A 17,719-nucleotide genomic window follows, 5' to 3' on the forward strand; every position below is an offset into this window, starting at 1 on the left:
GATATATATAGCCATATAAGGAAAAATGCTCCGCCCCTTGGCAGCCATGTTTTTCAAGCAAACGTAACCATTTTTGAACTCATCCAAGATATCATTGAGACCAATCTACTGACCAAATTTCATGAAGATTGGACCATAAATGTGGCCTCTAGAGTGTTCACAAGGTTTTACTATAGCTATATCAGGAAAAATGCCCTGCCCCTTAGCAGCCATGTTTATGAGTTATCATTCAAAAACCATTTTACTATTGCTGGTCATCGTGACCTTGACCTTTGACCTAGTGACCTCAAAATCAATAGGGGTCATCTGCGAGTCATGATCAATGTACCTATGAAGTTTCATGATCCTAGGCCCAAGCGTTCTTGAGTTATCGTCTGACAACCACCTGGTGGACGGACCGACCGACAGACCGACCGACATGAGCAAAGCAATATACCCCCTCTTCTTCGAAAGGGGGCATAAAAATAAATAAATAAAGAGCAAAATTGTTGAAACTAATGAAAATTTTAATTGATACTACTATAAGACCATAAAACTGAACAAAATAATACTTAACTTTTAAATCATTACATGAATGTTTACTTATAAAGCAAATTCTTCATTCATCCGCGGACTTCTTTGTGTCGTAGTCATAAATGCCTCCAAATGGAGGTGTGTGATGCGTCTAAGTATAGAGGTGACAATAACGTAGTGACGTCACCATCTATGTATAGAATGGGTTAACCAATGGAAATAAATACTGCAAAATCATGTACATGTTGTCTTTCTTTCAGCTATCTCTTAGTTGATAGGCTTATCATAAGTGCTAATGGCTTAAACAATTATGTTAATTATGAAAATTCTGTGTTATGAAAAATTACGTAATACAGTTAATGTTACATAATAATGACATAATAAAACCAAACTTTAATACACAGGAAACAAATGTTCTGACAAAATTTCATGAAGATTGGGCAAACTAGAGTGTTAACAAGATTTTACTATAGCTATATAAAGCCATATAAGGAAAAATGCCCCACCCCTTGGCAGCCATGTTTTTCAAGCAAAGGTTACCATTTTTGAACTCCTACAAGATATCATTTGAAGAAATCTTCTGAGCAAGTTTCATGAAGATCTGAAAATAAATGTGGCCTCTAGAGTGTTAACAAGATTTTACTAAAGCCATATGAGGAAAAATGCCCCGCCCCTTGGCAGCCATGTTTTTCAAGCAAACGTAACCATTTTTGAACTCATCTAAGATGTCATTGAGACCAATCTTCTGAGCAAGTTTCATGAAGATCTGAAAATAAATGTGGCCTCTAGAGTGTTAACAAGGTTTTACTATAGCCATATAAGGAAAAATGCCCTGCCCCTGTTTTTTAATCAACCAGCATCATTTTCGAACTCGTCAAAGATATTATTGGGATGAATCTTCTGACCAAGTTTCATAAAGATCAGACAATAAATGTGGCCTCTAGAGTGTTAACAAGATTTTACTATAGCCATATAAGGAAAAATGCCCCGCATGCCATGTTTTTCAAGCAAACGTAACCATTTTCGAACTCATCCAAGATAAACATGTATCATTGAGACCAATCTTCTGACCAAATCTCATGAAGATTGGACAATAAATGTGGCCTCCAGTGTTAACAAGGCAAATGTTGACGCCGCACGATAGAGGACAAACGATGGACAAAAGGCGATCACAAAAGCTCACCATGAGCACCTTGTGCTCAGGTGAGCTAAAAACAAAGGGCAATTACTCCTTATTATGAAGTGTAGTGTTAAGGTTCTTGTGCATGGCACTTCTCCTCATTGATATCAATACACCCATGAAGTTTAAAATTGATATTTTATGCAGTTTCTAAAATATAGCCCTGAAAAATTGTGTCAGAGTGAGACGGACGGACAGAATGACAACTCCAATGCTATATCCCACCAACTTTGGTGTGGTAAAAAACATAACTCATCTCATGATGGTACAATTAATAAAATGTTGTTTATTTTAATAAAACTCATAACAAGATATAACATCAATAGCTGATACCACAATGTTTACCTGTATTTGTTTTAGAATTTTTTTTATATCTATAAACATAAACAAACTTTATTTCCCTTAAGTATACATTTGTTTTGTGCATGATTAAGTTTTCAGCAATACAAAGTGCACTATTTAATTTGTATACATCACAATTTTTTCAGAATTGTATTTGTTTGAAATAATAATAACACAATTGTTTACAATTGTAATTTCTTTTCCATTTCCTAATCAAATATATCAATAAACTAGTCATATTGTTTCAGAACTTTCTGATTTTAAATGACACTAAAGCCAGGAAACATGTAACAGCAAAATGTCCCATGACTTGACATGAAAAAACATTGTATAAAAATAATGTGGTCACAATGTAGATGCAAATAAGTTAATGTGTTTATCAACCGTTATAGATTATTAAAAATGTGAGAGATTGTTCTGAGAAGAACAGACGAGGAAAGCACAACGAAATGTATGCCTATAGACACACATAGATTACATATGTAAAATTACTGAACAGCAAATTAGGTTGATCAACGGGTAATCATCCTATATGTTAAAAAAAAACCTACAACTTACTAGATTAATAATCAAGCAAACCTTTGAGAAAATAATCTAAAAAATTTACTAAAAAATTATTTCCCTTTCTCAGATTAGTCAAGAAATTATTACTCAAAATGGAATGTAAAAACCTTTTCCCTTATTATGAAAAAAAAGGAAAAAAGCAGTAGCACAAGGTTTGCAAATCATGTACATTTCCAAAACAAGATGTGTTTGTGAAACACTATGTCCCCCCATAATCAGGGGTTCTGAAATATGCTGTCCGAGTTGTCCGAGTCGTCAATTTACCCTTCCGGGCAAGCAGTTTTTGAAAGCTGGCTTGTCCGGGGACAAGTAAAATTTCCGTGGTAAAATTTGTTTCGAGAACGAAACTTCAATATTTTTCCAAAATAAAAAATGAAGTTTATTTAAATAGCTTATGATTAATCTGCGGACTAGCACACTTTTTTAACTGGAGGTATGTTATTTTCCGATAATAATTATTTAATGTGGTAAACCAGTCCACGAGTATATATAGCAACAGCCAATCACGCATAAGAAAACAATTTTAATCAGGGACCTATGTCCCTGTTTTAATAGAGAAACCAGCACACATGTGTATAGCAACAGCCAATCACGCATAAGAATTTTACGATAACACTTTTCGTACATTGCAAATGGCCGCATACATGTTCTAACGACCTGCATTCGATTTTAATATAATAAAACCACTTCAACGTCTAGCCATGACGCTAATCAGACCAATGATAAAATCAGTTCGGCGTCGGAAAAGAAGAGAAAAGCCAAGTATGAATATGATAAACACACGACGCCAAGCGGAAACGAGAATTTTTTGAGTCTTGGCTAATTGATTTTCCTTGGCTTGAAACGTTGCCGATGTGTGTAAATGTAAACTTCGTAAGGAGTTTCCTTTATTAGCGGATAATTATATACTTATAATTAACGGAGATTATTTTATTTCAAGTGAATTGTGTAGTCATGTTGAGATTATTAAATATTATTTTATTTCAAGTGAATTGTGTAGTCATGTTGAGATTATTAAATATCCGAGATGGTACATGTATCATGTTAGTCGAACTTGTTTACGCTCTCAAATATTAAGCTACTTTTTATATTGGTAATATTTGGAGTTCCAAAGAATTTAGCCCACATAAAAAGTATCTCTAAATTCTTTGCGCGTCTTATAAATAAGACTAGTATCATGTGTGACTTAAACGTGATCTTATTATATGCACATCTTGCTTGTATTTTTTGTTCAATTTTCTAGTTAACTATGTTTATAATTTAAAATAGAAGTTAACAAAAGTGTATGCTTGTATTATTTGCTTAATTAGTAATGACCTTTTCCTTTTATCTATCTTCAAAGTACGGACAAGTACTTCTTTGGTACGGACAAGTGAATTTGTGGGTCCAACTTGTCAGTGGACAATTAGACTCTTAAAATATTTCAGAACCCCTGGCCATATATTTGACCTCTGACCTTGAAGGATGACCTTGACCTTTCACCACTCAAAATGTGCAGCTCCATGAGATACACATGCAAGCCAAATATCAAGTTGCTATCTTCGATATTGCAAAAGTTATGGCCAATGTTAAAGTTTGACACAAACAAACCAACAAACCATCAAACAGACAGGGAAAAAACAATGGTCAAACATAAAAACATGTCTATTATAGAAACTGAGAGCTATTTTCATTTTAGTTGACAGGCATTGAAACATCAGAATCAAGATGATTGTTTACGGACATCTCTTTTTTATCATCATCATTAGAGGCTTCACCACTGGCAACCTCATCTTCCTGCCCATTATCCAATGTCTTACTCTTTGAATTCTTCTGCGCACTTGAAACATCCTTTTTCTCTTCTTTGGCAGCTTTCCACTCCAACGGATGCACAGACTTCTTGTGCTTGCACAGGTTACCATTAAATGCACAACTGTAGCTACAAAAGTTACACTTGTATGGTTTTAAACCAAGGTGAACATACTCGTGTTGCTTTAGTCTGACCTTCTCAAAGAAAGACTTGTCACACATAGAACAGAAGAATGTCTTTTCGCGGTGAGCTTTATGTTGAAGGGCATGCTTCCTCAATGCAGCAGGGGCTTTAAATGCCTTATCACATTCCTTACACTGGTATTGAGGCCTTTCGGAATGTGTGAACTTCATATGATATCTAAGATGATCAGAAGCTTTAAAACTTTTCTCGCACAAAGAGCACTTGTGCTCCCGTCCCTCAGCGTGTGTGACCTTCATGTGATATGCAAGGTATGGCTTGCTTCTGTAGTCTGTGTTACAGATTTTGCACATAAATTTCACATCGTTTTCCTTCCATATGTGTTGATATTTCCGATGCGTGGTTAGCTCGCCCAGCGATCGATACCCCCGACCACACTGCTCACATATACAAGGTTTCTCACCTGTATGTATCCGCATGTGAACCTTTAACTTTTCAGCCGATACAGCCCCCCGGCCGCAAATCTCACAAATGAACGGCAAATTCTTAGTGTGAATAGTCTGAATGTGGGTGTTCATCTTGCTGCGCTTGTAGAACTTCTTCTGACAGTATTCACATGTAAAATAGCAAAGACCGTTGTTTTTTGCCTTGTGAGCTAAAAGATTGTTCTCTGATGTGAAGCTTCTAGCACATTCTGAACAGGTATATAACTTTGGACGTTCCTTTTTCACTCGAGGTGTTTTGGTCATGGAACCATTGTGCAAGTCTGATGAATGGTTTGTGTTTTGGATATCATTAGCATCACCTTCTAATCTTAAATTATCATCAACATCAGTGTCTGTATCCATATTGTACTCATCATTTTCCGTTTTTAAGATATCCTTCGATTTTGTATTATGACCTTTTGTGCGTAGTTTATCTGCAAATTCTTTTTTATGAACTCCACGAATGTGGATATTCATTTTGGATGGCTTAATAAACTTCTTCCCACAATACTCGCAGTTAAGAAAGCACTTGCCATTATTTCTGGCTTTATGAACCTTCAAGTTACTTTCAGAAGAAAACTGCTTGTTGCAGTCAAAACATGTATGTTTACCAAGTACATCAGATTTTGATTTAGTTTTTTGGGGGCTTTTCTTTAATTGTTTTGGCTTCTTGCCTTTTGGCTTTTCTGCCTTAACCTTCTTAAAAATTAAAGTATTTAAACAATTGTCCTGAGATTCTTCAGAATAGAATTCATCCACATCTGTATCACAGTCCATATTATAATCGACCTTTTCCTCCTTGATTTCTGTCCCCTTGTCTGTCGAATCTTGATGGCTTAATTCCACAGCCTTGGGTCGTGGAACAATTTTGGTGAATGCACTTTCCTCTCTTTCTTGTGATTCTTGCTTTATCACAAGTGTGTTATTACCTGGCAGTGGACATTCTACATGTACTGGACCCTCTTCCTCAGCTGTCTGCTCTGATTCTGTAACAATAATTTCAAAATGAGAGTAAACAATTTGTATTTAAGTACATGTATATACACAAGAAGGCCCTCATAGCCCTGAAGCGTTCAGCTGATTACTGTGTAAACCAATCGTGGAATGATTTACCTGATGACCTAGTAATTTACCCTACTTGACACAGATTTCAATATGGCTTTAAATTAAAGTTTCATATTGTCAAGATAAACATTTTGAATAGAATTAATAAAGATTGAACTATAAATGCTGTCTCTAGAGTGGTAAAAAGGTTTTATTAAGATTTGATCTGATGACCTAAGTTTTGGACCCATGTGACACAGATTAAATCTTGGCCTAGATTTTGTCCAGATGATTTCACCAATATTTATGCAGATTGAGTCATACATGTACATGTTGCTTTTACACTGGTTACAATTTTGTCTGGCCTGATTATCTATTTTTCTGATATATATTTGACACTAATTAAAACTTTTCCTAGGTTATTTCAGATAAACATTCTGAGTGATTTTCACCATGATGGTGTCATAAAGCTTGAGCCTTTACAGTCGTTACAAGGCTTTTCTTAGATTCGACTCATGACCAAAGTTTATGTACACACTTGACTCAGATTTGCACACAGCCTTGATAGTGTCACTCAAGTGGTAACAAGCTAAAACTTCACAAGGAACAATAATTGTTTTCAAGTTAATATTATCTAATAAACTATAAAATAAAACTACTAATATCTGTTTTTAGAAATCAGTTTTAACCCATTATACTTTTAGTCTTAAGATATATCATGTAATTGCCAACTGCTATTTCCTCTGTTCAATGGAAGCTAAACAGTTTAATAAGAAGGATTGCTACTGCTACATGTACCTATAATTTGTTTTAACACTAATGGAATACAAAAATGTACTTATTTTATCAACAAACCTGTATTGTCACAAACAGAAAGAACTATTTACAGTATTTGACCCTCATATGCCAAAAAACAGGTTCTTAGAGAAATAAAATCCATACTTTTCTTAGCATTTGTTTAAAAACTAACAATTCAAAATATTCTAAAAAGAAATGCCCCGAGTTTAAATTTCACACAACTAATGTCTAGTATATACCTCCTAACTTGAGGAACTCCCATCCCTGTTGAGTGAACAGGTATCTGATGGCCGACTCCTGTTCCAGGGTGACTAGCACGGTCAGCAGGTACTTCTCCATCATCTCTGGAGGCTGCATTGATCACATGGATAACATGATTTGGGTAGCTTCCTTTGGTGATCGTGTAACAGTGAGCATTCCTGAACAAACAAACAACTTTCAATTGTATCAACACATATGCAACAATAAGATACAGTTTGCATTTCACGTTAAATCTGAATGAATTGTTTGTAAATATTTATATTGCAGTTATTGTGTAAATATGAAAATATATTTACAAAATATAACAACAATAATAATAACAAGAGCGCTGCATAACGGATGCCAACGCTCAGCTGCGAGTCATTTTTTAATAAAAGAAAGCTTGTCAGATTATTTTTTTTAGAGGTCACAGTGACCTTGACCTTTGACCTAGTGAACCAAATATGGGTGAAGCGTGTAGTACTCATCAAGGTGCAGCTACATATAAAGTTTCAAAGTTGTAGGTGGAAGCACTTTGATTTTATAGCCAATGTTCAAAACCTTGACAAAATGTTAAGGTTTTAGCACGACGCGTACAGTGGACAAAACGACACGATGAGCTGGCTATGACAATACCGCCGGTTTTCTCCGAAAACAGCCAAGCTAATAATTATTATTTCAAGTATATAGGAGACAAATATACCAATTTTAAATCATGTATAACAAAGTATAATTATTGCCTCATTATCCTATGATGCCAGATGAGAGTCAGATTAAAAAGGTTCGCGATTTACAAACATGGCAAAATACGTGCATTTTGAAATTGGTAATTTTTGGTGTTATTACCTACTTACATGTATTACTTAATTGAATATAACCATTCAAATAAGTGTTAAAATACATGCCAAAATGACCATTGCACACTAAAATAGGTATAAGGAACACAAACTTATAAACAAAAAACACAATCAACAGCTCATTCATTGTTTTTCAACTCTCATAAAATTCTGTCCGTCTCTTTCATTTGTTTGGAAATTTCAATGATTTGTGTTGTTCACTGAGATGTTTACAACCCTCTTGGCACAGAAGAATTAAATATGCTAATGTGTCATGGAAAAGACAGTTCCTGTTTATTGTTTCTGAAGCCAAACTAAAAAAAAACTGTAGCAAACTAAAGCCTGATTTGTGGTGGAAATTTAAGCTTCAGTTTGGGAATTTTTTTTATTATTTGGCAAAAATATTAACAACTAGAGCTTTGCCACAGACGTGACCAATACCCCCACATGCCGCATTGACACAAAATGCTCAATGTTTAAAACGCACTAAGTGACCCGTGACCTAGTTTCTGACCCGGCATGGCTCATGTTCGACCATGACCTACACATCATCTAGATACAACTTCTGACCAAGTTTGATGAAGCTCGGATGAAAACTTCTTGAATAAGCAGGGGTGTCAATTTACCGAAATCTAAAATCCTGAAAATCATCTTAGAATTTGGGGACCAGAGTCAAGAGTTTTAATGATTCATTAAATTATGTTTTCTTTGTAAACAATATGCCAAAGGTCAATAATTTGTGTTTAAGAGTGACATTTTGTGACAAGAATGCTTTTAAAATAACCAAAATAATACTCTGATTTATATCAATATCAAAAGTTTTCATTGAGGGCTTAAATCCTAAATTCAGGAATAATCCTGAAAATTGACACCTCTGATAAGAGAGCCAGAGCCCTCACACTACTTTGGGGGAAGGGGTCCGCAGCCCTAAGAAGGGGGAATGTTCGCGGCGTTTCCCTTTTTGGGGGATTTTTTTACTTACTCTCTCATGATTACATTTGTACATGTTTGCACTAAATTCATTGCATTTTTCATAATTTAGGATGTTTGAAAAGATTAAATTGAAATAGAATTGAGATATAATAATCATGAGATGAGACACATCTTTCTATTAAAAAAAAATAAATTTTTTTTTTATTTTTTAGGGGGAATTTTTCCCCTCAAAAGGGGAAAAAAGTATACTTTTCAGGTGGGGGACTGCCGTCGAAATTCGGCGGCAGATTTGATAGATTTAGGGCCCTGAGAGCGGACACCATGCTGAATGTTTAAAACGCCACTAAGTGACCCCATAAGGCTATTATTTGTATGTATCATTTGCAGACAAATTAAAATAAAAATTTTGGGAAAAAAAACAAACCTTAAATTTGAGGTAAACTGTAATTATGCATATGTGACAAAAGGCCTCGAGGTAGAATTAGATACTTTACGTTTCTTAACTGTAACATAATAATATCTTCCCTTAGTTTTTCATTTGCAAAGTAAACAATATGGATTATGGAAATGTTGCTTGTAATTCAAAAAGTATGTTACACGTACTTGTCTTGTTAGAAGTGATTAATACTTGAAGCATTTTTAAACATATGGTATTTTAGGATATCTCACCTTCTACAAAATTGACCTACCGGTAATCCGAATGGCTTAGAGTGGTCATGTGCCCATGGCATATTTTCCATATACCCCCAGTAATTTCCATACACCCCGAGTAATCAAGTAGTTGGTTGAGATATTATCGTTACACAGTTAGTAACTGAAGGTGTATCGCTTTGCTCTCGTATGGTATGAAATTACTGAGGGTGTATATCCCATACACCATCAGTTACTAGCGGTGTAACTAATAATATGTCTAATAAATACAGTTATCCTTCATAGTATTAATTCGGCTCGTTTTTGTGGACAGGAAAAGAAAGTCATGATCTGTTATCTCCTTAGAATAAAAAGGGCATTTGGTAAACTTTGTCAAACACTAAGTAAATTCTTTAACATCTGTAGTTTTGGAAGCGTGCTTTTCTGTTTGATAGGTTGTGCTGGGATTGCCAGTATATGAAGACTTGCAAATTGATGAGTGGTCACTATTCCTCGGATGCCAGCAGGACAACAACAAAGAAAATGTACAGTACTCTAAAGAAAAGTATTGGGGAGCATAATAGGGTATGTATGTTGACTTCAAATGGTGCTACACAGGCTATTGAGTTCCTGTTGCTAGAGAAGAAGTCTTCAGAATGTTGGAGTCTGAAAGGGAATGGCCGTTGAAAGACACATGATGATTGTGAGGCTGCGCAAATAGTGTAAGATGGCTTCCTCAGGATGTCAGCCTTGCGCTACACTTAGGTATTTCTTGGTTTTATTCATTAGAAATAAATTCTGAACCCATAACAGGCGCTCCACTTGTTTAATATGTGCGTATGAAGGAAGACATGAAAAGAAAAACCAGAGGGCCGATGGCGTTGAAAGTCTCTTTTTGCAAGATACAGGGAAGTTTCTGCTGAAGTAAATGTTAAAGGATTAGTTGTCTGAATGAAAATACAAAAGACTATAAATAAAAAGATTTTTTATGAAGAACAAGACTATTGCCAAGCAATAAAGGTCTCCTACCTTGCATGAAGCAGTAATACGATTGTCTGCCTTTGATTTCAAGGGACGTATTTCTTTTAAGTTTGCCTTGTAGATGGTTATTTTCTAAAAATAACTCGCTTTTGCCAATAACAGATTTGTTTTTACGAACTAAATTTGTTTTAGTTTCTAAGAATATTTTTTCAAATAAAACGGTCTTAGAGTTAAACGGTCTTAGAAAAACTCACTTAAAATGGTGTAAGCAAAGTTCTTGGAAGAAACAGGTAGGGCTACAATGACCTAGTGAAGGGGCTAGTAGGACATGTAACTAAACTCTGGAATACACACACTCTTGGAAGAAAATGTTAGAAAAAAGTTTCTAAATGAAGAATTGTAAGAATTACGAAATACTATATTAAATATCGATTTCGTCAGCCTAAAATCAGGGAAGGCTTGGAAAAGGACAACCGTTTCCCCTGTGATTTTGAAATGCGGTATAACAAAAGCCTATTTGCGTTGCAAAATGAATAACTAGTTATAGCAGTATCCTCTATTCCTATAACTACGTGCAGCCCTATAAGATCGTGTACTTTTTTATGACGTAAACTTCTAAGCAGCATTAGAACGCATGTTTCCACAGCCGATAAGACAACAATCATGAGGAAAAAACAATAAATATAATATAAATTGTCCGTTTTTCTAACCTCGTTCCCATAGAATAGCCTAAATATGTCCTTCACCAGACAGACGCAGCCATGTTTGTCAATGTTTTGATTGTACAATGTTGTAAGGGTTCCCTTGGAGGCCCTTCTCGAATTTGTATTGTGCTTTCTGTTATGAGTACTTTGCATAACAATATAATTAAAGTAATAGTATGCTGTGTATGCCGCAAATTTAACCCACCAAATGATGACACAAGACCATACGTTAAGATCGTGACCTGGGCCTATTGCGATAAATGTTCTCACTGCGTCCATTTGGGATTTTGTCACAAAACAACTGTCATTAGAAGGGGTGACAGCTTTTTATGCTCCCATTGTAAATAGAATTGTATTTAGCTACTTTCCGTTAGTAAATACAATTTATCTAGAGCTCTGAGTCTGAATATAGTTATCACAGTTCATATTTCGTTTTTGTGAAGACCAGTTTTGTTAACATCATTCTGTTCAATACAGTTCAGAACCCTCAATCCATTTTAAGGGAAGCAGGTCGCTACCCATAGCAGGGGAATTTTCGCAGCGTTTCCCTTTTTGGGGGATTTTTACTTACTCTCTAATTATTACATTTGTACATGTTTGCACTATATTCATTGCTTTTTTCATAATTGGTATGTTTGACAAGATTAAATTAAAATAGAATTTAGATATAATAATCATGAGACACATCCATTTATTTAAAAAAAAAAAATTTTGGGGGGGGGGGGGGAATTTTTGCCCCAACAAGGGGATAAAAGTATACTTTTCAGGTGGGGGAATGCGGCCGAATTTTGGCGTCATCAAAATCGGTGTACGATCTTATAGGGTAATTCTGTGTGACGCAGACTACGATGTACATGAATGTTAAAAGGTACGTAACTCCATTATTATTATTATTATCTGAAAACCAACATTTTTCACTCTTTATTTGTTAAATAAAAGATAAATCAAGTTTAGTTATTGTCTAATGATTTTTCATGAAATATATGCCTTAGAAGTTTAAGGTGCACAAACTTATAGGTGTAGAGGCTATTTTGATTAAAAATTGTTAAAGCAGTTTAAACTCTACACTACAGTAATGCAATATTTTCTGGTACTATCTTGTACCTTAATTTATTATAAAATAACCACAAAACATGACTCATCAGAAAGAACAAGAGATTGCCAAACAATTTAAGTCCCCTACCGTCTCCACCATTGTCAGAAATATATTTTTTTTATTTGTTGCCATAGCAACCATAATTTTTTACATAGGAACAAAATAAAATGACGTGCATACTGTTCTTATTGCCATCTATCCATGTTTCAAGTTTCATGAAAACATAATTAAAACATTATCAAAGACCTATAGATAACACAGATTGGAAACTTTCGTCTTCGCGATAGCGATATGCGATTATATCTAACGGCGGACGCGAGTCACGTGACATCGATTTTGGAGATTCCGGTGTACCTGTAGATTATTCCCTGTTCCAGCTACTGTCGGCCATTTTGTTTTAAAGCAATCAATTATGGGCAAAGTCGGTCACCGCAAACAGACATATTGAATATTTTTTTGTGTAAATAAAAATAAGTTTTTATTTTCTTTGTTGATAATGCTTCAGGTTTTGGTAGTTATTATTCTTATGTATTATTAATTTATCGGAATTTGAAAGAGAACAATGGATTTGTTCATTTTTCGATAATTTTTGAAAAATTGAAAGGCCCAAAAGATTTTTTCAAAAACGTCTTCATTTCTCATCACAGATTGATTAAGATGGTTATGCTAGGTGAGATGTTAATCTAGGTATGATTTATAAAAAGTAGACGAAAATAAGGCATTTTAAAGGATTTTGCCTTTGTACAATTTTATACTGTTATTTCATTCAATCATTTTCACACCTGTCGCCAAAGTGGTTTGTTTCTCTTTTTTTTTTAAACGTTTCTACTTCGCATCTAAAATCATTGAAGTATGATTTTTATGCTAGGAGAGATGTTAATCTAAGTATAAATTACAAAAACTTAGAAGAAAATGTTCAATTAAAGGATTTGGCCTTTTATATACAATGTTGGTACAATTTTAAGCTCTTTTCCTCTGTTGTACACGATTGCTGTCAAACGTGTTTTAGTTCTTTTTAATATAAACTTTTTCATTTTTCATCCCAAATAGATAAAGTCAGATTTTTATGCTTGGTGATATGTTTATCTAGGTTTGAATTAAACAAACTGGAGGAAAATGTTCATTTTAAAGGCTTTTGGCCTTGTACAAAGTTGGTACAATTTTTTGCTCTAATACCCTATTGTACACACCTGTCGTCAAACGTGCTTTGGTTCATTGTGAAAACTTTTGTCATTTTTCATACAAACATAACATCTCCTTCAGTTCGCTAATTGATCCGACAATTAACACGCGCGTGAATTTTTTTTTTCTTTTCGCGAAATCATAGTCCATGACACTTAGAGCTTTTATTAATTACCAATAGAAAAAAAACTTGGTTACAAACAAAACTTTAATAACCTATAACTCATGAATAAGATCTAAATAAAAAATAGAGAATTAAAAAATTGAAAAAATCCACAGAATCAATATTGAAATAAGACTAACTGAAACCGTTTTTGGATCGAACGATCATAGCATTTATTATACTGTAATGTTGTTTTTATCAGAGACCTAGATCTATGTGTCCACATATATCTATCCGTTTTGCAATATTATTTTATAAGGTTTTAAATGTTTGAATTAAAAATGTATGCAAGAAAATGTTATCAGCAAAAGCCTTTCAAATAAATTATTCAACGGCATTCTCGCCGCGATTTGGAAATTCTTACAGCGCTATTACTTCAACAATCGCGGCATTATAAATTCTTATTTTAGGTTAATAGAATCGAGATTTTGTAAAAGCATAATTACTCATGTTTCTATGAAACTTTATTTTATAAAAATCGGATCATTATTGACCAAGTTACAGCCGCCTTTCTATAGTGCCGTAACATTGTCGCATAACTTTGCTCGATAATCGTAGCCATTGCTACTGGACACGTCGCTATCTTATCGCAATCATGACACATCGGCTATCTTCAGACTCCTCCGATTGATTTATGGAATAAATCGTTTGCTGATCCTAAGTGTTCTTATTAGTTTCTCGACCACGTGACCCCGCCGCGAGATAGCCCGATAAGGCGCGAAGTTTCCAATCTGTGTATTCTATAGGTCTTTGACATTATTGACCTTATCGCGATGACGTCACAAAAGGGGCAGTCCCTTAGCGACGGTGAAAACAATGCCCTAGATACGGTCGATTTACTACGCTGATTGAGCACCTCTGCTGATATTTCGTCAATTGCATTCGTATTGGGAAGTCGATAGGTAATTAAATGTCCTGTAATTGGTGTTTAAAATGTCTTTTGACTATTATGAAGGGTTAGATTGCACTTCGAAAGCCCGATATGATTGGAAAATAAAACTAATTGGACTTAATGAATGTCCGTACAAATTGCAAGCTGGATGACCCGACCAAGTGGCCGATGATCGAGTACGACGACATTCATGATTAACTTTCTCACTGAGACACCGGGAAAATTCGTTTATTCTGTAATAATGGGAGTTTCCTTGTAGATGTTGATGTAATGAGTATTGTCCTTCTTTTCAGGGTTTATTCATCTTCGAAAATTATAATTATATTTCTACTATGTCAATTTATCATGCTAATGTGAAGCTGGAAAATACGTAGGGAATCTGGTACATGACTTACTGAAAGCCTTAGTTGTGTTCATTGTAATGAGTACGAGTGACAAATATTAAAATTAACACACATATATCTGTATAAATATTTGTTTGTCAAACATTATTTACCCCCGTTGCTGTCAAACGTAATTTCTTTTTTATGATGTCGATCGTTTATTGTCGTAACATTAAATCTTAATACGGAATGGCGTCTTTTTAATTAACTGATACACACTAAATACGTTACTTGTTTTTTTACGTAAATTTTATAATTATTAAATAGTTTAATAAATTAATCGGGCTAGTATCTTTACGGTGTAAATTTCTGATAATCTAAATTGGACATGACTTTTTATTTGACCATATGTCACATATCTAATTTAAGCAACTGTTAAGTACATCGGCGTTAATTATTCATCCAAATGACTGCTTAATACTACCAGAAAGAGGACACATGGTGGCATCTATCGTGTTAAATGACACTGTCTGGACCACCCAGTGTGGTTTATGACACCTTTTTGTCAGTTAAGTTTGGACAATATTTGATCAAAACGAGATAATCGGATTATGCAAAACAAAGGAGCAATTAAACACCAGAATACAAAAGCTTACACGATTTTAAGAATGATGCAAACAATCAAATGAAAAATATTGCATTTTATTTAATTAAATGTTTATTTAAGGTGTCAACGTGTTTTATAAAGCAACTGTATATTCAATTATTTCGGCATTAAAAATTTGGCTTAAATGACTGCTCAGTATGACAAGAGATGACATAGAGGTATCATAAATTGTGTTTAATGACCACATGTGGTTTATGCAAAGCCCCAAGTATAGGTCCCCAGCTGGCTTTATGACACCGTGTTTTCTTTGTCTGGACAATATCCGATCATATTGAGATAATCCGTTTGTGATGAAGAAAGGGGCATTCAAATACCTAATATGCGGAAACAAAAAGTGTCGAAATTTGTGTGAATTAAATAAAAACAATAACATTTATCATGAGAATTTATTTAATACGTAACAAGGTAATAAGGTAACAAATATAGAGGTTCAAATCAGCTACTATATGTTGCATATATTTAAAATTTATTGGTTGTTTGTTTTCATCCTTGTTTGTGTTCGTTCAGTAAATTAAATTTGTTATGAAAGAATTTCTATTTCTGGGTATTTTTATTCTAAAAAATGGTCGCGAAGATGCGCCTTAACTTAAGAAAATTGCGAGAAGTGTTAAATGTTTCAATGCAAATAAAATGGCGACAGCGCTTTTGTTTTCACCGTCGTCAAGGGGCACGTAACTCTAACTGACGCAAGTGCCCGGATGTTGTGATAAGGTCAATTAAGAACTTTTAAAGTTATCGCTGGATCCAGAAAAGTGTAACAGACAGGAACACAGAGCGCAAACCATAAGTCCCCTCTGATGAAACCGGTAGGCGACTAAAAACGCTAGCAAAGTGAGACAGCACTCAATATACTTTAGGTAAAAATGATAAATACACTTTAGTATTCCACAACCATGTTTAAAAGCATCTGAGTAACATTGATCCAATGATTCAAATGCGTGCTTTTAACAAACTACGGGACTTAACATGTGAGCATACAAGTATTATATGAAAGCGTGACAATCATCTTCAATATACCATTAAGAAACGCATAAATAATTGAATAATATAACATAGAAAGCAACTATATGATACTGTGATTTTAGTGTAAACAAAATCTACTCACACAAACGCTTCTTGCGGTTACACTCAACTTATTGTTGACACTCAATACCTTTTTAATAATGCAGAGTTGTCCAGGGGGTCATGCGCATACGGGAGCTTACCGGGTTTAAGTGAGGAGAGTTGAAACTTACTTCCAACCATACATATGCGTCAATACTGTGTTTAATAAGAGAAAATAATATATGTACATCCAATTAGTTTAGTCTAGTTTACGGTCAAAGAAACTTGTAAATGACAGGCATGGTGAAATCCCGTTATAATGATGCATATTGCAAGGGTCGTTCAATAAAAATGTATTTTGATAAAAATGATTAAGAAATAAGAACAAATTATTCAGAAAATACTCGTAATAATAAATAAAACCACCAAATTTTTTTCTTCGAAAATCGACTCAGTATAGCCGTTTGGTACGTAATGTGTTTATGTTTATTTGTTAGTTGTTTTATAACTAAAACTATTTTATTCCTAATTTCGAACACATTACAAAATACTTCAAAATAATCCTTCAAAATGACATGTACCAGCTTATCATATGAACCCTTTATTTGAATATTATTTATATTACCAATATCGGGCACATGCTTTCTCGTAAAAAATCGCGTATACTGACAATTCATGTTCATAAATAAGTAATCATCATTTGAAATTGCTAAAATTATAAAGCTTACGTATAAACGCTTAAATAGAAATATTGAAATAAAACTGTGGTTATTTCGATTGGCTTAATCGCCGTTTTATACGATTTACCCTGTTTCATAGTAGGTAAACAAACATATATTTCAAGTTAAAACTATTGTTATGTTGTTTTACTTTAGCTGAAATCAATAAAAATTCTAACACTTACGATATTGAAACTTAAAAAATGCAATAAATACGTTAACATATCTCTTTAAAGTGAAGCAATTGAAAAATTGTTTCAATACGGGCATCAACATTTCCCCAGAATCCATATTATCGAAAAGAAATGTTCAACTCGTCCATCGTAAATGTAAAACACTGTCGGCTGTGTAGTATTGGTATAAATTAATTACTTCAAAGAGCGAATCATAAACTTAATCATCAGGGCCGTAGCTGCTATTAGGCACAGCAGGACTGGGCCTACAATTTTTTTG

At 34.2% G+C, this 17,719-nt stretch overlaps 1 protein-coding gene across 2 annotated transcripts; it reads right to left on the reverse strand.

Annotated features, from left to right (window-relative positions):
• Nucleotides 1–530: 530 nt before the first annotated feature.
• On the reverse strand, nt 531–16,636 carry LOC127858392 (zinc finger protein 235-like). 2 transcript variants are annotated; one of them, XM_052395508.1, is made up of 3 exons: nt 16,609–16,636; nt 7,096–7,275; nt 531–6,000 (listed from the first exon to the last, which is right to left on the reverse strand). In XM_052395508.1, the coding sequence occupies exons 2-3, from the start codon at nt 7,211–7,213 to the stop codon at nt 4,274–4,276; spliced, it is 1,845 nt and encodes a 614-aa protein (XP_052251468.1). In that variant the 5' UTR covers nt 7,214–7,275; nt 16,609–16,636; the 3' UTR covers nt 531–4,273. The 2 variants fall into 2 exon arrangements, with proteins under 2 accessions (XP_052251468.1, XP_052251469.1); XM_052395509.1 differs by lacking the exon at nt 16,609–16,636 and adding an exon at nt 16,521–16,604.
• Nucleotides 16,637–17,719: the final 1,083 nt, after the last annotated feature.

This window comes from Dreissena polymorpha, chromosome 14 (assembly GCF_020536995.1).
Source record: "Dreissena polymorpha isolate Duluth1 chromosome 14, UMN_Dpol_1.0, whole genome shotgun sequence".
Classification (NCBI taxonomy): domain Eukaryota; kingdom Metazoa; phylum Mollusca; class Bivalvia; order Myida; family Dreissenidae; genus Dreissena; species Dreissena polymorpha.